Here is a 22202-nt window from a genome sequence, read left to right as displayed (position 1 = left end):
TGATTGAAGGTTTTGAAATAATGACCTGAGAGTTTAAATAAGAAAATGTGTCTGTGTGTGTATCCGTCAGGTCGCTGCCACCCTCAACAACCTGGCCGTCCTGTACGGGAAGAGAGGGAAGTACAAGGAGGCCGAGCCGCTGTGCAAGAGAGCGCTGGAGATCAGAGAAAAGGTGGGTCAGAGATTAGATTTTTTAATTTTTTTGTATTTATTTTATTTGCACAATTGTAGAATCAACAAAATAAATGAAATAAATAAATAAGAATAAAACATGTGCAGGTGAGGTAGAAACCCACTCTGGGCTTATCTTTAAAACTCAGCGATAAAAGTTAATTGCACAAATAACAAAGCAAGACAAAAGAATAACATCAATATACTTTAATAGCATTACAAACAAAACAATACAAAATAGAATAGAATAAAATAAAGGAAACAACAATTAATTGTACGTTTAAATAGAAATGAAAGAAATAATAACAAATTTACAAGGCATTAATTACAGAATCCGAATCATGTACAACAATGTTTTGTAATCTTCTTTTTTTTTGTTTCATTTTGAATTTGAGCAAAGACAGAGAATTAGTAAAACATACATATTTCTGTTCAATAACAGGTTGATCATGACACACAACACTGAAACGCATTCAGTAGTAGTCGACCAAATTAAGAAATAAGGAAGCTCCAACAGATTTTCAATCTCAGTTCACTTAAGTTTACTTTCACTTCACTTTCTGACAAACTCGGTGTCCGGTGTACTTCGACAAACACCAAACTAAACACTGACATGTTTTCCCATGAGTCACCGCCGGGTTTAAAGGCAGAAGAACGAAGGACAAACGCACCTGAGGACGACGACGACTAAGACGACGAGGTGAAATGTTTGGGGACGAGACAGAGAACCAGACACTTCTCACACGCAATTCTCTCAAAATCTGTCTGAAAGTTGAATAAAGTTTCTGGATCCACTTAAACACCGAAGATGAAAGAAGAAAGAGGAACTTCACAGATCTTTTTTTTTGAAAACACATCAAAGTTTGTTTCCAGGTGCGGCTGCGTGTCAGTGTGATAGTGATGATAGTTTAAAGTTCAAAATGACATCGGATGGACAGATAAAAACCAGTAAAAGTTCACAGTATAGAGGCTTCTGTCATTCATTCATTCATTCATTTATTCAATCTTAGTTTAAACTTGATTGTCTAATGAGAGCACTTTCAACACTAAAACCTAGAATCTGCAGATATTTGACTTGATAAGAGACTGAATAACTAATTGTTCTGTCTCTAACGATCCAGTTGTCGCTCTTTTCGGTCTTTCCTTGAGGCGATTCGGTCCAGGTCATTCCCGTTTCCCCTTTTTTTATATCTCGGTAGCTTTGTGCTTTTCAAAGGAAAGGTGTATAACGGTGCAGCAGCAGCCTCCTCCTCCTCCTCCTCCTCCTCCTCCTCCTCCTGGGAGAACTTCATTATTTAATCTGATGTGTAGTTGGAGCTGCTCAGCGATCCTCCGGTGCAGAAGACGAAGCTCTTTATTCACTCCTGACTGACTCTGTCCTCAGCCCTCGACTCTGAACAAACCCTCCTTCTGCCTCCGCTTCAGAATGAGACATCAGCTTTGGTTAAGCTGAATGATTTTTTATTTATTTTATTTTTCTTTATGCTACTTAAACTCGAAGGATAATGCTTTTGCTTAAGCTGGAAGACTTGAGCCTGGAAGTTTTCCTGTGCAGGATTGTCGGTGAGAGGCGGATGAGGCAGAGCTGCTGAATCAGATGGATTCATCGTTTCTCAGCTTCTTACCGAGTTCGGCCTCAGCAACACCGGAGAGACGAGGGGAAGAATTTATAAGCTGCTGCTACTGAAGCTACTGAAGCTTTTCACTGTTGTGTTTGAGTGGAAATTTATAAAAACACCTTTAAAAAATACATAAAGACACTGAATTTAAAGTAGGATATATATTCCTTTCCGACATAGAGCTTTACAGATTTTATCCTGATGCTGATCGTAGATATTTTTGTCATTAACCTCTGCACTGAATATAATTACAATGTCTTTTTTTTTTTAATTGAACACTCACATAACTTGTCAATTAGCTACAAGATTTCATTCACCTAAAGATAATACTGCAGATATTTAACTGTTGCATGAACCTAAATAATGTTAAATTTAAAGACACTGACAGGTTCACAGATAAGTTATTATGGTAATTTTTGCAGATTCTGCACTGACGTCAGGGTTTGTACTGAAAGTCCTTCAGTGTTTTGTCAAAAAAATCAGTGACGACCGTCCAATAAAATTCAAATCCTTTGTTCTTCTGTGATTTTAAAAAAAGACCTAGAGACCATGATTTGGCATTTTAGCTTGAAAATTAGTTAACAAAATAGTTGCTTATTAATTATTTTTTTTGATTGAAAAACTGGTTAATTGAATAATTGTTAAAGCTCTAGTGGTATAAGTTATCAGTCAAAGCACAAAATGACATACTATATAAAGTATTTAGGGTCAAATTTGATTGTAGCTATTGATTGGTGCATCAGATTTTTCTTCAAACATCTTCAACAAATATGAAAAATATTAACAGAGCAGAGCTGCCTTCAAAAGACAGAAGATTCCCCCAGAAACCTTCACATGTTGCAGCACTTTTGGTATTCGAAGCCGCTGGCGTCCATCGATCAGTTCCTCACTAACCTGGACCTGGATGTGGCGTGAGGCTCATACCAATCGCTTTACAGCTAATGATGTTTACAGGGAAGCTGTCAGATGTGTTGTTGTGAAGAGGAGGAGGAGGAGGAGGAGGAGGAGGAGGAGGAGGAGGAGACTGAGTGAGTGTAGACTTCACCGCATCAGACGACACAGTGATGCAGAGTTTGATCTCATACTGCAGTAAACTGGAGGCTCTTCTCCAACTGTTTTCTGAGTGATCCAATAAAAAAATAGAGCAGATTTCAGAATAAAACACTCAGAGAAACCAAATCCTGCAAGTTATTGGATGGTGGTGGGTGGGGCTTGTTTAGTGGCTGCTTTGTTGTGACATCACAAAGTGACAGGAAGTCCTGACGGCTGGTTTTAAGGCTCAGTTTCTGAATACAGGCTGTGTGCATTTCTCTGTGGACTGAGGCTTTGATACTTTCACAGTATTAATATAGAACCTAGAGCTGCTTTATAATCACACTACACATGGACATCTACCTTTATACTGTATGGAGCTTTAACACAAACATCTACCTTTATACTGTATGGAGCTTTAACACAAACATCTACCTTTATACCGTATGGAGCTTTAATACAAACATCTACCTTTATACTGTATGGAGCTTTAATACAAACATCTACCTTTATACTGTATGGAGCTTTAACACAAACATCTACCTTTATACTGTATGGAGCTTTAATACAAACATCTACCTTTACTGTATGGAGCTTTAACACAAACATCTACCTTTATACTGTATGGAGCTTTAACACAAACATCTACCTTTATACTGTATGGAGCTTTAACACAAACATCTACCTTTATACTGTATGGAGCTTTAACACAAACATCTACCTTTATACTGTATGGAGCTTTAACACAAACATCTACCTTTATACTGTATGGAGCTTTGATAGAAAGATCTATCTTTATTGAACACAGGACTTTTAAAACGTTATAAATGTGTAAAGACTCAGCTCAGGAGTTCAATACAAGTTTTATTATAAAACTCTCTTTATGTGACGCAGTTAATAGGAAAGAATTGAACTACTTAGTTTGCCCTTGTCTTTTACTCTTTGCTTCCTCTCAGTTTTACCCAGTGTGGTTTTATTTCTCAGTGTTCATGTGGCTCTAGCAGCAGCAGCTCCTCTATTCTCTGTCTTCTTCCCTGACACCTCCTCTATTCTCTCTCTCTCTCTCTCTATCCTTCTCTGATCCCTCTCCTTTCTTTATGCATCACTGCTCATGACTGAAAAGGCTTTATGGCTTCTTTTTTTTAACAAACAGGAAAAAGCTTACACTGCTCTTATATCCAAATGAATGCAAACAAACATGTGTTTTTTTCACGGTTCTGCCTCTTTTTGCTCGTGCGTACACGGAGGAGGATTTAGTTTTCAGTGGTAGATACTGTTTTTCTACTGTATTCAGCGTTTCCTTTTATCAAACAGGTCAATAGTCCATCAGTGTGGCACAGTGTGAGCCGTCACTCCAGCTGCCGTCTGAGTCGTGGCCCAAATTAAAGGTTCATGCAGGTCGTGTGTGTGTGTGTGTGTGTGTGTGCACTCACTGATATCGAGAGAAGTTTCTGTGTAATCGGGAACAACAAGTAGGTCAAGGTCAAAGCCACATGGCAAGAGATGAAACAGAAAAATGTCCACATCGGCAAACACCTTTCGTCTTTTCCTGTAAATCCAGAATGACGACACTGGACATGGAGGTTAAAACTGGGTCACACGTTTCATTTATTTATTCATTCATTTATTTAATCATTTCATGTGTCAGGGACGCACATGACTCAACACTGCATAACTGTCTTTCTTGGTTGAATGTTAAGAACAGATTTACTGCCTCAGTAGCAGCTGTTATTAGAAGACTGTCTGTGACCAAATTGCCAAGGGTTCTATATAAACGTTTGTCTTTCAGTTCAGATGAGCATTGTTATAAAACAAGACATGCTACGGAGGGTAAATTCACCTTACCCAAAGTAAAAACAAACAAGATGAAAAGCACGGTAATGTATAGGGCCATGGTGATATGGAATGCTCTACCACGACATATCATCCAAGAACATAACAAATACAGATTTAAAGAGCTACTGAAAGAACACTTATTAGTTAAACAACTGTCTATCTAGCTGAAGCTATTTGGCACAGTTAATTAGTATTTGTCTGATTTACTTGAAATATCTTCAGTCTGCTTGTGTATTGGGTACTGTCTGTAAGTTAATGTAATTATGAGGAACGAATGTCTTTAACTCATTGAGTGCCAGACGTTTTATAAAATGGTCAGTGCCAGGTGCCAGCGTTTTGGGGCATTTTGAGTAATATGTCAAGACCCAGAGAATATTTTGTACTATGACTCTGAAAACACCAAACAGCTCAAAGGAAAGAGGAGACTCTCTATATAACTAGGGAAAAACCATTTGTTTGTACCTTGTTCCATTCTTGAAATATCTTAAGTTGAATAGAGCCTGGTTGCACCAAAAAGACAACTTTTTTTCTAGAAAGCTGAGAAAAATGCATTTTTGTGAAAGAGAGTCTCTCAAGAAAAATAGTGATTTATCCGTTTTAATTTTGGCTTCAAAAGCATGTAAGACATCTGAAAATTTCATTTCACATGTTTTTTCATTGACACCCCCCCCCCCCACCCCCACCCCAAAAAAAAGACAAAACAAAACAACAACAACAACAACAACTAAAATACAACAAGTACGAGCGGTTGCTGCCCCCTCAGCCTCTCCTACGCCCCCCTCCCCCTCCCCCTCCCCTCCCCTCCCCCCTCCTCTCCTACTTCTCCTCCTGCTGCATCGTCTCTGAAGTAGGGAGGGAGACGTCGTGGCGTCTTCAGCCTCTGTGCTGGACGCGGCCGCGGCAGCGACGCACCGCGCTGATCTCTCGGTTCGTCGTCACGTCGGTTGAGTCCGCGATCCGCCTCCGCTTTCGCTTCGGCATTTTGGTGCTGATCATCTAGATCAGTTTACCTTTCCTGCCTCCTCCGATCACTTCATGCTGGAGCTATGCTAATAGCATCTGTGGCTAAGCTTTCCTCCAGCCCCACGTTACACTTGTTCCAGGCTCTGCCCGTCGTTTTTCTCTAGAAATAGAAACTTTTCCCAACTTTGTTATCTCTGTACCGATCGCGCTCGTCTTCTCCTTCTTCTTCACTTCTTGCTCTGATCTACAGTCTTCTTCGTTCTACACATCCCAGAAGCCCCAAAATTACTCACAGTGTGCGCAACAGCGTCCCCATTTACCAGCCGCAGAAAACTGCATTTGACGTCTATGGACGTCAATGGCACTCAAGCGTTGGATTTTGATTGACGTCCATAGACGTCAATGGCACTCAATGAGTTAAACATCTGATTATTTCACAACTATGGTTAATAGCTAGCTACACTGTGGAAATGAATAAGGTCCAGTAATATGTATATGTTGTTTGTATTGTTTATGTTTTGTTGTTTTGTCTTGTTTTGTCTTGTTTTGTCTTGTAGATCGTGGTGAGTTGTAGTGGTTATGGATGTTGTTATTGTGTTTATGGTGTGATGTGTTTTTGTATTTATCGACTGCAATGGACAGTTCATCTGTGAAAGTAGACTCCAGGAAGAATAGCGATGGCCTTTGCCAAAGCTAATGGAGATCTAAATAAATGAAATGAAATGAAATGTAAAATAGACTTAAAAACTGACAATTAAAGCAACTTATACCATGGTCTGGGTGAATCCTCGATTCTGATTGGCTGCGGGGTGTCCATTAAAAAGTGATAATGGACACCCATAAAGATGTTCCGGTCATATTGCCTGGTTATGTTCTAAATATTACTGCGCTGGCTCAAACGCTTGTTGGTAACCACGGCAACGGACACTCGGACCAAAACAACTTTTTTTCAGCGCATCGCGGCACTGGAGTCTGTAAACACACCAGCGGTAAGAAGTGCACTGGCCGTCTGAAATAATACTTTGTGTCACGTAACATTTAAGCCGTCACCTCACCTCCCTTCACTGATCAACTACCAGGCTGTAGCAGAGTCACTGGCTGTAACGTTACGCTGCGGTCACAGCGGGTCCCTCTTTTTTTCTTTTCTTTTATCGCCGACGAGAGTTATTAAATAGTCCGCTCGGCCGCTTATTGTGAAAGACGTATGATTTTAACGGTAAAAACAACATTAAATTATAAGTGAATGATTGAATATGTATTTTTCTCGTAAGTGACCATGGTATAAGCGGGATAATGCCCTTCGAGGTGTCCGATTATCAGAGATTAATGGACTTCGGGGAAGCAACCGTCCGACGCGAACGCCTCCGCGTCGTCCATTAATTTCTGATAATGGACACCTCGTCGGGCATTATCCCTTACATAAGCGATGATAATGACTTAGAATAAGACTCGAGAGCATCAACTGAAGTAACAACTTAAAAAAAAAACAATGCTACATTTGCCTCAGAGTAGAAATATGGTCAAAGAAATGCTGACAATATACCATATAGTATACCATATTTACATAGATGTACAACTTAACCAGTGTCACTAGTAGGCATGGGCTGGTATGAGATACTGATGGTATGATAAATATCACAGTTTCACGGTTTGCAGTATTGCGATTACAGCTCAAAAATGTGTTGTTTTGAATTGTCTGGGTAAAAAAAAAAGGTACAACTTTTCCATTGAACATCGTCTTTTATTTTGAAATAGCATATAGAATATTTGGATTATTAGTAAATTAAAAAAAACTAGTAATTGTATTCTTCTAAATAAAATTGAAATAAATGCAGTCGTCTGATAGTCGCTGTAGTTGCACACAACCTGAGGGATTTCTGAACTGCACTTCCTCTCTTTGACGAGACATAAAAAAAAACGGCTTGTATTTTAGTGGTTTTGCAACTATGACTTTTTCATATTGGGTAAACCTTGAGCCTGGTAACCCATGCCGACAGTAGTCACGACACAGAACAGAAACCCCCAGTCGGCTCCTGGCTCCAGTCTGGTGATAATTTGTCACCTTGGACACAAGCTGTCGACCAAATGGCGCATGCCGGACACACAGGCTGGAGTTTTCTTTGATGCAGCGAGCGTTGTTTTAACCACCTCACCCCCCCTCTTCTCTCTCCTCCTTGTCTTGTTCTTGTTTCCGTCCCAGGTGCTGGGGAAGGACCACCCCGACGTGGCCAAGCAGCTGAACAACCTGGCCCTGCTGTGCCAGAACCAGGGCAAGTACGAGGAGGTGGAGTACTACTACATGAGGGCGCTGGAGATCTACCAGACCAAGCTGGGCCCCGACGACCCCAACGTGGCCAAGACCAAGAACAACCTGGTGAGACGGGGCGGAGCTGTAACATGTCACTCTCTTATGCTGCGTTCTGGTTAAAGGGATAGTTCAACACATTCAACTCACCACTCTATGAGATAATAACAGAACGTTACCAGACTGAGTTGTTTTAGAGGGAAATTCATGCAAAACCGCTGATGCGTGTTGCGTTCAGGAACAGTTTTTCCAGCAAGCAGTCTCTGCATTTACCTCGAAAACTGCTCCGTTTTGTAACTTTCTGTTATTATCTCATAGCGTGGTGAATGTGCAGGTCACAACTTGTCCACCAGAGCATTTTGGAGTTGTTGGATTGTGTATTTGATGAGTTTGATGAGGGAAACCAAGAAATCCCATGAGCCTCCGTAGCGTAGCTCTGAGCAGCTTGCGGCTCTGCTCCGCCGTTCTAAAAATAGCTTGCACCGACAAATAAAGCAATTACTATAGCGATTATGGCAATGGGCCAATTTGCCAAAATGTTGAAGTATCCCTTTAATGGCTGAAAGAAGTTTGTCTGATTGTGGCTGATTTCTGAACACGAAAGATAAAATATACGCAGCAGCAATTTATGTTTATTTTGGAAGCAGATGAAGACGCGTGAAAACATCGACAAATAACTTTTGTTTCCATTCTTCCAATTCCTTGTAATCATTTCATTCATCTAGTCTTGATAGTTTTTTGATATATTTTAATGTATTTATTAAACGCTTGATCCCACCAAGGTTATTATAGTTTTAAAATTTTCATTAGTTTTAATGAGTTCAACAAGCGATGAAGCCGTTTTAGCTTAGTTTTTATCTTTTAAGGAATTGACTAGTTTTTATTTAGTCTTAGTCTTAGTTTTTCCGTTATTAGGATTATTCTGACCTCTGAAGATGAACTTCCAAATTTGTGGGATTTTTCCCTTTTAGTTGCATCCCATAATGTGAAGTTATAAAGTTGGCTCCGAATTGTGAAAAATGAATTGAACGGTGTCAAACTCCGATGATAACCCCGAATTTCCATCCTGTAATTTCCGAGTTTGACACCGTTCAATTCATTTTTCACAATTCAATGTTTTTCCGAGGTTGCAAGTTGTCATGAATGCAGGATTATCCTTGTGTGTGTGATTGTTGAAGCTGAATATTTGCATTTGATTGTGTGTTTTTCCTGCTGTAGGCGTCCTGTTACCTGAAGCAGGGCAAGTTCAAGCAGGCGGAGACTCTTTACAAAGAAATCCTCACCCGCGCTCACGAGAGGGAGTTTGGCTCTGTTGACGGTACGAAGACTGGACAAACAAACACACACACACTCTGTAAACATTGCAGCCACAGTGACTTAAATCAGTACAAAACAAACATTCAGACTTCCCTGTCTGTAGCTACATCTTCCATGATCCTTTGCTGTTCCCTTTATTCAAACTTAAAGGTCAGTATGTTCAAGCTGCAGACAAATATAAACAAAAACGACCTTTTCAGCTGAAGAACATGAACCTTACTCCTCCAGACTTCATAAAAACTTGTCTCGTCTCCTGCTGCTGCTGTTTCGCCCAGCGAACCGTTGTCAGAGCTCATCTGTGTCACGTTGTTTCTCTGTGTTTCCATGAATTTTGTGTTTTTTCCCTGCAGATGAGAACAAACCGATCTGGATGCATGCTGAGGAGAGAGAGGAGCAAAGCAAGGTGAGCGTCTGCAAACTGTTTTAATTTATAACATCTACCTTTATACCGTATGGAGCTTTAACACAAATATCTACCTTTATTTTGAAGGAGCTTTGATACAAACATCTACCTTTATTTTGAAGGAGCTTTGATACAAACATCTACCTTTATTTTGAAGGGGCTTTGATACAAACATCTACCTTTATTTTGAAGGAGCTTTAACACAAACATCTACCTTTATTTTGAAGGAGCTTTGATACAAACATCTACCTTTATTTTGAAGGAGCTTTGATACAAACGTCTACCTTTATTTTGAAGGAGCTTTGATACAAACGTCTACCTTTATTTTGAAGGAGCTTTATTACAAACATCTTCCTTTATTTTGAAGGAGCTTTGAAACAAACATCTACCTTTATTTTGAAGGAGCTTTGACACAAACATCTACCTTTATACTGTGTGTAACTTTAATACAAACGTCTACCTTTATGCAACACAGGACTTTTAAAACCTTATAAATATGTAAAGAAAAAGCCGTGCGGAGCTGAAAAACCCTCTCAGCTCACTAGTTGAATACTAGTTTCATTATATCTGTAGTAAAGTCGGCACAAAGAAAAAGTCTCAGCCGCAGGCTCAGAGAACATGTCTAAGCACCAGTGACAGCAGCATTAAACTCCTCTGACAGTTTTATGATCGTATTTAAGATGAAATAGGAATGATTGACTCTACAAAGAGCCGGATTAAGCAGATTAACTCTCAGTAATAACCATCCAGCACTGATGATGATGGCGAAGACTCCCTGACTTCTTCAACTAGGAGTTTATTTCGTCACGGTTTAAAACGTTCCCTTGTTCAGAGGAAGGAATCCTGACCCGACTGTAATCCCACCACTAAGTACCTCTTCACTGCCGCTGGGTCTCCTTCCTTTTACAGCAGCAGCCAGTTCACTGTTCAGTTTATAGGTCTGTGCTTCTTGTGCAGACTTAACTACGACTTTAACGTGTTTTGTGTGTGTTGTTGATCCTTTTAAAGCACGTTCTGGTAAATGATGATGATGATGATGACCATGAGTTTTGTCTTGCAGGGGAAGCAGAAGGACGGCTCACCGTTTGGAGAATACGGAGGCTGGTACAAAGCCTGTAAAGTCGACAGGTCAGTGTGTAAATGATGAGTTCAGTGTCTGAGAGAAGATGGGAAATGTTAGAGGTTCATAAATTATTGAATTAGATCCTATAGATCCTGTCTCATTTTTATTTATTTTATTTATTTTATTTATTTAGATTAGGGGCAGCGTCTGTAGTACATGAGAAATACATAGAAGAACCATAGAAGACCTCAGTACAAGGAATTACACCAAGAGGAACAAGATACACAATCCAACAACTCCACAACGCTCTGGTGGACAAGTTGTGACCTGCACATTCACCACGCTATGAGATAATAACACAACGTTACCAGACAGAGTTGTTTTAGAGGCAAATACAGAGACTGCTTGATGAAAAACTGTCCCTGACCTTACCTCTAAAACAACTCTGTCTGGTAACGTTGTGTTATTATCTCATAGCGTGGTGAATGTGCAGGTCACAACTTGTCCACTTGAGCGTTTTGGAGTTGTTGGATTGTGTATTTGATGAGTTTGATGAGGGAAAAGCGAAAGTACCGTGCGCCTCCGTCACTTCACCGTTCTAAAAATAGCTTGCACCAACAATTAAAGGTAACGAACCTACTGCTATGACTATAGGGATTATGGCAATGGGGCAATTTGCCAAAATGTTGAACTATCCCTTTAACAAAGAACATACACACCCAAGTACAATAAAACAAAAAAAGAAAAGAGAGAAAATGAAGAAGAAAAAAATAATAATGTGTCGACCTGTTTCCCAACATTTTAAAACATTATTTCATCTGTTTTTCCATTTTCTCTCTTGTTAACCATCTATAAATAATTATAAATTCTCTTCTTCTTTCACCAAAACATTTCCCTGTGATGATGATGATGACATCGTTCTCCTCTGTGTTTTTCCCTGCAGCCCCACGGTGACCACCACCCTGAAGAACCTGGGCGCCCTCTACAGGCGGCAGGGGAAGTTCGAGGCGGCTGAGACTCTGGAGGAAGCTGCCATGCGTTCCAGAAAGCAGGTGTGGTCTGTGGGCGATGTGACTAATAACACAGGATTCCTATCTGAGGGTTTTCCTTTTTTTTTAAACGGCACTGTGGCTTTTAAAGAGGCAGAGTTTATTATTATTTTAGACTTAATTTAATCTCGAATACCTTACAATGGTGTCAAGAGAACAACAAACACAGCAAAAAAAGAAGAGTGAGAGTTTACATGAGAAAATATTAGGAGACAAGTAAGAGAAGTTAGCACAGTCAAACAATCATGATCATGTACAATTTGAACTGCTGTACTGATGGGAGAGATTCTAACTTTAAAGGGCTACTTCACCCAAAATCAATAATTCACCAATTTTCTACTCACCGTCATGCATCAAGGAAGGGTCTGGAGAACTTTCTGAGTCATCAAAATCCTTTAGGAGTTCCAGGGGGGGTCCGGCTGGCAACGGGTTTTTATATAATGGCGGTGGATAGAGTTCACTTTTGAATCGTCCAAAACACACACTATGAAACATCCAGATACCTCCATACTGCTCGTCTGTACTGACCCAAGTGTCCTGAAGCCGCCACATGAAAAAGTTGTTCAGAAAGAAGTAATGTGATCTCTGTTTTTATCCTTGTTGTAGCTGTAGCTCCCAGTGGCTCTGTTGATGTTCGTTGGTTGTTGTAAACCATTGGATGTATGATGAAAACACGGAAGAACATCTTGCAGCAAATCTCATGCAGCCACTGGGAGCTACTGCTACAACAAGGATAAAAACAGAGATCACATTACTTCTTTCCCAACAACTTTTTCATGTGGCGGCTTCAGGACACTTGGGTCAGTACAGACGAGCAGTATGGAGGTATCTGGATGTTTCATAGTGTGTGTTTTGGACCATTCAAAAGTGAAGTCTATCCGCCGCCATTATAAAAAAAGTGTTTTGATGACTCTGAAAGTTCTCCAACCCCTTCCTTGATGCATGACGGTGAGGAGAAGATTGGTGAATTACCGATTTTGGGTGAAGTATCCCTTTAAGATTTTCTGCAGATGTGTACGATGCATTGTGAGAGAAGGACATTTTACTCAGCTCAGTTCTGACAGATGGAATATGAAGTAACAACCAGTTCTTTCAGAGTTAACACAGATGATAAATAAGGAGGCGATAACAGTGACAGGGCTTTGAAAATGAATAAAAGCCAATGCTGTCGTCTCTTTACTGTCAGAGATGACCAGCCGAGATGGAGATAGATGATGATGAAGAGCAGAAAATGTACTTTCTGGTGTAAGATCAGTGCAGCAGAGTCTCAGGATGCTGGAAGCCTGGAGAGCAGCTTTTTTTTTTTTTTTAAACTTGGCTCTGAGGGTTCGTTACTTATTAAACTTAATGTGGTCTCCCGCGGTGATAAGACGTGGGAGGCAGCGGAGACGCCCTGCAGCTTTTATCATGATTTAGGATTTCCTCCCAGGGTTTCATGAGCTGAGGAAGAGTAGCACACACATGGAGCAGCAGCTGGATTCCTGTGGTGCTGCAGTAGTTTCAGTAAATGGTAATTAAACTGTAAAGACTATACCTGTGCAGAAAGATCTGGGTTTATATGTGTATTTATTCACATTACTAAGAAATAGCAGGTTACACTGCAAAAACTCAAAATCTTACCAAGAATATTTGTCTTATTTCTAGTCAAAATGTCATTTCTAGTCAAAACAAATCTCATTCTACTTAAAGGGATAGTTCAACATTTTGGCAAATTGGCCCATTGCCATAATCGCTATAGTCATAGCAGTAGGTTCGTTACCTTTATTTGTCGGTGTAAGCTATTTTTAGAACGGAGGAGCGGAGCGGCAGGCTGTTCAGAGCTACACTATGGAGGCTAATGGAATTTCTTGGTTTCCCTCATCAAACTCATCAAATACAAAATCCCAAAACTCCAAAACGCTTTCGTGGACAAGTTGTGAGCTGCACATTCACCACGCTATGAGATAATAATAGAACGTTACGAGACAGAGTTGTTTTAGAGGTAAATTCATGCAAAACCGCTGATGCGCGTTGCGTTCAGGGACAGTTTTTCAGCAAACAGACTCTGTATTTACCTCGAAAACGGCTCTGTTTCGTAATGTTCCATTATTATCTCATAGCGTGGTGAATGTGCAGGTCACAACTTGTCCACGAAAGCGTTTTGGAGTTTTGGGATTTTGTATTTGATGAGTTTGATGAGGGAAACCAAGAAATTCCATTAGCCTCCATAGTGTAGCTCTGAACAGCCTGCCGCTCCGCTCCTCCGTTCTAAAAATAGCTTACACCGACAAATAAAGGTAACGAACCTACTGCTATGACTATAGCGATTATGGCAATGGGCCAATTTGCCAAAATGTTGAACTATCCCTTTAAAATCAGACTCATCACATTAAAAAGTAGCTTGTTTTTAGACACTTTTTACTTCTTTCAAGCATATTTTCACTTGGAATAAGTAGACAAATCTGATAATGGAGCAAGTTTTTCTTTCTTATTACAAGCACAAAAATCTTGCTTTCACTGGCAGATTTTTTTCTACTTATTTCAAGTGAAAATTTGTTCGAAACAAATGAAAATGATATAAAAACAAGTTCATTTCTAGGTGATGTGTCTTATTTTAAGTGGAAAGAGATTAGTTTTGACTAGAAATGAGACATTTTGACAAGAAATGAGACTAATATTCTTGGAAAGATTTTGAGTTTTTGCAGTGTAGCTTTTCTACAATTCTGATAAAAAAGATTATTTTTAATTTTTTTCATCATTACATGAGCTCATGTTTAAATTGAGAAGCAGAAACTTGATAAACATGGTCACATGGTATAAAGAGGAAGGTTGTTTTATTTTACTCTGATTAGATTTTATTTTCATCTAGACTTAGTTTTTAAAGAGGTACAGTAACACAAACACTCAGGCTCTACAGTTTGTTGTCCTGTTGCCCGGTGCTTTTCCTCTCTTGAATTATTTATGTGGCAGACGGACTGATAGGAAACAGTCTGTACATCAGTCTGTGGTCCGGCTGTATCGTTTGTTTCAGCTTTAATTACAACTGAGGCTCCACTGCTCCACTGCCGACTTGTTTCTACACAGAAACCCCTCTCGAATTTAAGTTTTCAGTCATGAGGAAAACTATTGTCCACTATTTTAGCTTTGTGTTTATACCGGCTGTGATATCATAAAACTTATAGTCTGCACTAGGTTTAACATTTAAACAACTCAAACTTATTCACTTTCTTGATTAGAGTGAGACGTAAACACAACTTATTAACACAGTTCACAGTTATTCCTTTAACCTTCCTTTAAAAAAAAAAGGGTTTCAGGAGGCAGGAGGGAGATTTTAGTTTACTTTTTATTCATTTTCTTTTAGTAACACACACATATGCACCAACTGGGCACAAAACATACAACATAACATGACAAGGATTAAGTAAAATCGACATAAGCACATCATGCATAAAAAAAACATAAAGAGGAATTTTGGAAACAGGAAAAAACATTTTCTATTAAAGGGTTTGACCTTCTCTTTGCCATCTATATGAAATCAGGTCTTACAGTCGACACATAGCTGAGTCACTTTGACCAGTTTTCTTCAAAAATATCAGTTTGGTTCCTCAGTTTGCCGTACAAACATGGCGGCGACACTCTCTAAGGCAAAACCCTTGTTATATGTATATATAAAAGAAGAATTATAAGGCTACAAAAACCAAACACATTTTATTTTATAGAGATTATACACTACGAAATGTATTCATGGGGAGTATATTCAGATTTTAACAATAAACCTTGACAGTTATTACACACTGGACCTTTAAATACATTTTCCAGCCCCATGGACCTTAAAGAATCTCTCTCCAAAATAAAAAGGAGCCACAGAGGTGCAGCTCCCAAAAAAAAAAAAATGAAAATGATTTGCTGATGTGACGTCGTCCAACAGCAACAACATACAGAGAGGCTGATTCGTCTGATATGAATAGTTGCTCTTTTGTGCTGAAGCAGGAGTGAGATCACGCTGCCTCTGCTGCTGAGTCAGTTCCTGCTGCCGATGTCAAACGTAAAGTGTGTGTGTGTGTGTGTGTGTGCGCCAGGGCCTGGGTTCAGTGCAGCAGGTGGTAGAAGTCTATAGCTTTAATATTAATTGGATTGGATGAAGTGGTTCTTGTTGTCAGCTGTGCATGTGAGCGACGAGCTGCAGGTGGCAGAGGTGCTCAGCTTCTGCTTTAATTGGATTAGTTGAATTGGTATTTATTGCTGCCTTGTGTATGTGTGTGTGTCTTTGTGTGTGTGTGTGTGTGTCAGGGTCTGGACAATGTGCACAAGCAGCGCGTGGCCGAGGTCCTGAGCGAGCCCGAGGCCCGCGAGAAGCAGCGCAGCCGCGAGAGCCTGACCTCCTCCTCCGACACGGTGAAGTACGAGAGCGGGCCGGACGGTGGCGAGGAAGTGAGTATGAGCGTGGAGTGGAACGGGGTAAGTACAGTACACAGCCCTGCACACGTCACTGAGAGAGAGTCAGAGAGAGAAAGACAGAGAGAGAGAGAGAAAGGTCTACGTGACACAGACGGTGTCTCTCTCTGGACAGAAGCCACGAGAACCAAACCAATCTGCTTTTATAAACACGAGTCTTGTTGAGTGTGTAACTTTTATATCCTGTCGCGTCTTATCAGCTCCAAACTCAAACTCTGGAGACACCGTCCTGCTCTGCCGCTGCTGCTGCTGAGCTGTGAACTTTGGCCTCTTTTTTTTCTGCTTCATCAACTTTTTACCACCGTTCTAATGAGTTTTTACCATAATATTATACTGCCACAATTAGCAAAACACATCGTATTGGGATTTTATGAGCAGATTTCAGTGTGAAGGATCTTTTTTTAACCTATCAGGGTCTATGATCACATGACGTTTTCAAAGCACTGTGACATAAGATCGGTAATCTAGAGCGCAGCTGTCAACTTCACTGGGAAGTGCAGGTTTAAAACTCGCTCCCAGTTTTTGTTTGACGTTGGAAAACGATGTAAAACCAGAGATATAATAGTGTAAAAGTGGGATGAGATGGACAGGTGTTTTTTTTTCTCAATATATTCGTCATTTTTTTTGTGATTTTACAAAACAGAAAAAAGTGGTTCAATCAGACGATACTAAGCCACGTGATTATTGTGTATTTTTGGGCCCAATATGCTAATAAAGTAGGTTAAAGGGGAGTTGTGCTGTAAAAAAAGAAAAAAAAAGGTACCAAACATGGGTATAGCGAATATTTTTCTATGTGCTAAATAAAAGTAAAATCAAAAGTATTCAAACCTGAGCACAACTGACACATTTTACATTCATCAAAAAGAAAAGTGCAGCTCCCGTGGTTAGCATACTGCACATATTGCCATATTTTGATCGAATTGTGATTAATTTATCCCTATTATGATTTTTATTATATTATTTGAACTTACTTGCCTTAGCCCAGCTTTATTTTCTCCTGGTAACGTTGAGGCTACAAATATCGAAGATGTGCAACAAGACACAAGAAAACTACCAAGCGAATGTAGAATTAAGACGTTATGATGCTGTTATTTCATCCCAGAAACAATATAAAGCAGATATCTGAGAGACCGTAGTTTCTCTCTCTCTTGTGTTGGAAGAGTAAAAGCAGCAGGACGTCATACAGAGATGTTGATGACGGGGGTAAAACACCAGAGGAGACAAATTACAGCTCAGTCGGTGGTTTTGGTTTTTCAGGTGGCTTCAAAACTTCTGAGTCTCCTGTAAAAACCTGAGCGCACGAGTCCAGGTTTGAAGTTTGAACCAACAAAAAATGATCTCGTCCCCATAATGCTCTTCAATTACAACCTTCAAGACCAGTTGTTAAGGCTAAAAGCTCTAATTTTATTGTATATTAAAGAGGTTGGTTTATTTTTAAGACACAGTTGAAGAGAGACAAACGTCCACTACAAGAATCTCTGTTCCAGTATTTTTTTTTTTACACATTTAACAAGGTTTCATTCAAGTTTTTTTTATGATATGACCAGTGGCTTCTGTAGAGAGAAACGCTCCGATGTCGTCACTTCACCTGTTGTTCATTTCCTCTCATCAGGACTTTAAATCCTGTCAGACCAGTTCAGCTGATTGTTGTTCTTCACAGTAGTTACTAAGATAGATAGTTGGATAGATACAGTAGACGCTTGTGCTTCACTGTAACTGGCTTTAAAGGGATAGTTCAGCATTTTGGCAAGTTCTCCTATCACCATAATCCCCTATAGTCACAGCAGTAGGTTCGTTACCTTTAATTATCGGTGCATGTTGTTTTGAGATCGGCGGGGCAGAGACGTGAGCTGCTCAGTGAACACAATGGAGGTGAACGGTACTTTCGCTTTTCCCTCATCAAACTCATCAAATACACAATCCAACAACTCCAAAACACTCTGGTGGACAAGTTGTGACCTGCACGTTCACCACGCTATGAGATAATCATGTAACATTACAGAGACAGAGTTGTTTTCAAGGCAAATGCAGCCGGAACTACTTTCCAGACACGGCTGCTGGGCGGAGGGATTTCAACAGCGTCAAAGTAGTTCTGAGTATTTGCTTCATGTGTCGTAATGTTACATAATTATACGTTATTATCTCATAGCGTGGTGAATGTGCAGGTCACAACTTGTCCACCAGAGCGTTTTGGAGTTGTTGGATTGTGTATTCGATGAGTTTGATAAGAGAAAAGTGGAAGTACGGTGCAGCTCACGTCTCTGCCCCGCCCATCTCAAAACAACATGCACCGATAATTAAAGGTAACGAACCTGCTGCTATGACTATAGGGATTATAGGTGAGAGGAGAATTTGCCAAAATGCTGAACTATCCCTTTAATTAATAATACAGACCAAGTGAGATCTCACTTGTCTGGATCTTGTTAAACCTCTTTGAAGGAGTCGTAGTGTTTCACGTTCACATCGAGCTGCTGCTGCTGTCGCTGTCGTAACAAACCAACTCTCTTTTCCAACTAACTTTAAATAAAAAGTGCTTTCACAGCAGCGCAGCCCTCTGGTTACACATTTACACATGTCGTCGTCGTCTTTGTTGTCGTCCTCACCTCCACCTCCTCCTTCCTAACTCCCTCTGCTGCAGAGCCACTTCTCTAACTGAGCATCTGCAGCGTTTCCTCTGGTGACTGCAGTCAGTGGCCTCACACACACACACACACACACACACACACACACACACACACACACACACACACACACACACACACACACACACACACACACACACACACACACACACACACACACTCTCACACACACTCACACACACACACACACACACATACATGTAGATGTAGAGTCGCTGTAAGCTGCTCACCATCTTATTTCTAAAAAATGCTGCTGCTGCTGCCGCTCCCTCCCTCTGCTCACATAGCAACAGTAGTCATAGACCCTGAACAACCAATCAGCAGTCTGCTCCTGGAACCTCTGGTTTATCTGGATGTAGCTTCGGGAGGTTTTTTAGTGTGAGACACATAGATGGACGTCTTTTATTATAATCGTCCTGCGTCCTGTCAGTCAGTCAGTCAGTTGATCTCTGGACCGATTTATATCAGGAAGTCTGCACCCGCCTCATCTGGAGAGAGCTGGAGCTGGAGGAGCATTTTAATAATAATAACAGCCTCTGTGTTTGGACTAGAGCTGCAACAATTCATCGATTAATCAAACAATAATCGATTATTAAATGAATCAGCAACTATTTTGATAATCTAATAATCAGTTTGAGTAGTTTTTTTTAAAGAAAAAAAGTCAAAATTCTGATTTCAGCTTCTTAAATATGAATATTTCTGATTACTTTGTTCCTTTATGACAATAAACTGAGTTTCTTTTTGGTTTGTGGACAAAACAAGATGTTTTAGGGTGTCATCTTGTGGTTTGGGAAACACTGATTGACATTTTTCAAATTTGAATGACCAAACAATGGTTTAAATAATAGGCAGATTCATTAATAATGAAAACAGTCGTTAGTTGCAGCCCTAGTTTGTACACGTCAAATAAAAAAAACAGAGCATTGAAGTTATTAAAATGCCTTAAAGGTGTGAAGATGAGATAAAAGTGAAAGTGTTTTCCTGGAGTTGTCAGGCTACATTTTGACATCAGATCTCTTCCTCCTCCTCTTCCTCCTCCTCTCCAGTGGCAGCAGGTGTGAAACCCGTTTTTTCTTCCTCCCATAAATAAGTCGTCTGATTGGCGCCGTGACTCATCGGTCTGTTCACCTGACTCCACATGGGCTCTGTACTGTACTCCTTCCTTCTTCTGTGTCCTGTCGACACTCTGCTGCTGTGTGTGTGTGTATGTGTGTGTGTGTATATGTGCGTGAGATGAGTTGCTGCCTAAGAAACGTGAAGTAAAATGTGTTTTTTTTTCTTTTTCTGGTCTGTTTTGTCCTTTTGCTTGCTTTGTCAGCATGAGAGCAGCCAGAGAGCAAAGAGACGGAGAGAAAAATAAGATACAAACTTCAGTCAAAGCATCAAATTTGAACTGATAAAGTATAAACAGAACAAAGTGAAGAGGTAAAAATGATGTTGAGACAAACACAGTGCAGGTTTATACGCCTGGTGGTGGAGTGAAGATCTGTCCAAGCCTCACATACACATGACATGTTCAATAAATGACCAATTTATGAATATAAATAATCAGAATCAGATTAGTTTATTGATCCACCACCTGGGAAATGATGTTACATCACAGCTGCTAGAAGAATAGAGGATATGAAGTGAACAAAGCTAAAAATATACATATTTATATTTAGATAAATACATCATACTGATAGAAATAGAATAGAATAGAATATGGAAATGTAAATATGAGTTTTAAGATCTCAGCTTTAGTTCAGCCAGATATGTAAATATGGATGTGTTTGACTGGTGGCTGCTCTCATGTTTCTCCTTCCTGCTTCTCTGTTGTGTTTATGTTCTTGTGTTTTTCTAACAAAGTTTAACGTTGTTGAATTAATTAATGATGCCTCAGACACAGTATCCTCATGTTAAACTGTGTTGCAGCGCCGCCTGGTGGCTCAGCCTGAGAACGACGACACAGTGATTCATCATAATAATATTACAGTATTACAAAACACAAACACACACACATAGATAGTTGATGAGAATCCAGACAAAGACAAGACGATGCACATCTCACACCTGGAGCAGCGGTAAAAAGCTGCCCAAAGTGCAATAATATGAGATAAAACTATAAAAACAAAGTAGAGAAATATTCCCAGGTAACACAGAGTCTCATAGTTTCAGTATTGGCCCTTTTGAATTTGGATTTATAAATGAATAAATCAAATAAAACACAAGTAGATTAGACTGTGTGATCCACTTCTACACTTTCTATTAGATGACGGTTATGTCAGTGACGGTTGTTCAGCTTTTTTTGTGTCCAGGTTGTGAAGATTGGACCAAAACATAACTTCTTTTTTTTTTCTCCATTATTAATTCATGATGTAACTTTACATTTTATTAACAAGTGGCACAAATACTGAGGAAAACAACACTTGAGGAGACAAAGACAAAAAAAAGCCAGAAACCAGAAAATGAACGTCTGAAATCACACGACACATTTACAAAGAGAAGCAAACATGAACATATAAATAGAGGATACAGTTTATTTATCATATTAACGCCTTAGATGCACATACAGTAAACTGTCAATAAAGTTTGTTCAATAATAATAATAATAATAATCATCACCAGGTTGTCAAGGATACTGTGTCTGATCTGTGACACCTGTTGACTCTCATCTTTAACTCTTTCTTCTTTTTCTTTCTCCTCATCTCACCATGTCCATCTCTTTCTCCTCCTTCATTACTCCTCTTTCTCCCTCTCTCCTCTTCTTCCTCCTCTCTTTCCTTCTCTCTCTCTCCCTCTCTCCTCCTCTTCTCTCTCTCTCCTCTCGTCTGACCGGCAGGCATAACTCCAGATGCCTTGTAATGGTTCTAAACACTTGTCTTCTTCTGCATGACGGACGCGTCGCCTCACCTCACCTCCGCCTCCTCAGCCCCTTCAGCTTTCTGCAGTTTTTCTTCTTCGGCTCCAACCCCTCTCTCTCTATCTATCTCTCTATCTCTCTATCTCTTCTCCTCCACCACACCGGGCTGAAGAGTGATTGATTGTGTTGCTTTCACACCCTCCTGTGTTGTTTTCGGGGGTGAGGTCTCTCTGTACTCGACCGAAGGCGACATTAAAACTTGTGCTTCTTTCTTCTTACCTTGTTATTTCTTGCTGTCCTTTAACACTAGCTCCTCCTCTTCTCCTCCTCTTCTCCTCTTCTCTTCCTCTTCTCCTCTTCCTGTCTCTCTCCAGTGTCTTTAAACTGTTTTTTCATTTCATTTCGGCTGTAGACTCATTTAACAAGGTTGTTAAAAAGGGAGGAGGTTGTTTTGTTAGTGAAGATCGACAGTGTGTGCACTTAACTTAAACTACAGTAAAACCTCTGCTTCTCCAAAACTGTCCTT

The 22202-nt window shown here is 40.0% G+C and overlaps 1 protein-coding gene across 2 annotated transcripts in view; it reads left to right on the top strand.

Annotated features, from left to right (window-relative positions):
- Window positions 1–22202, top strand: part of klc1a (kinesin light chain 1a) — a 75394-nt gene that overhangs the window by 42909 nt on the left and 10283 nt on the right. For both annotated transcript variants that reach the window (XM_083998808.1, XM_083998809.1), the window contains exons 7-13: window positions 71–172; window positions 7822–7995; window positions 9145–9244; window positions 9594–9646; window positions 10707–10774; window positions 11653–11761; window positions 16028–16195. In XM_083998808.1, the coding sequence (XP_083854934.1) occupies window positions 71–172; window positions 7822–7995; window positions 9145–9244; window positions 9594–9646; window positions 10707–10774; window positions 11653–11761; window positions 16028–16195 (774 nt within the window). The remainder of the gene's footprint in view (window positions 1–70; window positions 173–7821; window positions 7996–9144; window positions 9245–9593; window positions 9647–10706; window positions 10775–11652; window positions 11762–16027; window positions 16196–22202) is intronic.

Source organism: Trachurus trachurus (genome assembly GCF_905171665.1).
Source record: "Trachurus trachurus genome assembly, chromosome: 22".
Lineage (NCBI taxonomy): Eukaryota > Metazoa > Chordata > Actinopteri > Carangiformes > Carangidae > Trachurus > Trachurus trachurus.
This window is presented reverse-complemented; position numbering and strand designations above follow the sequence as displayed.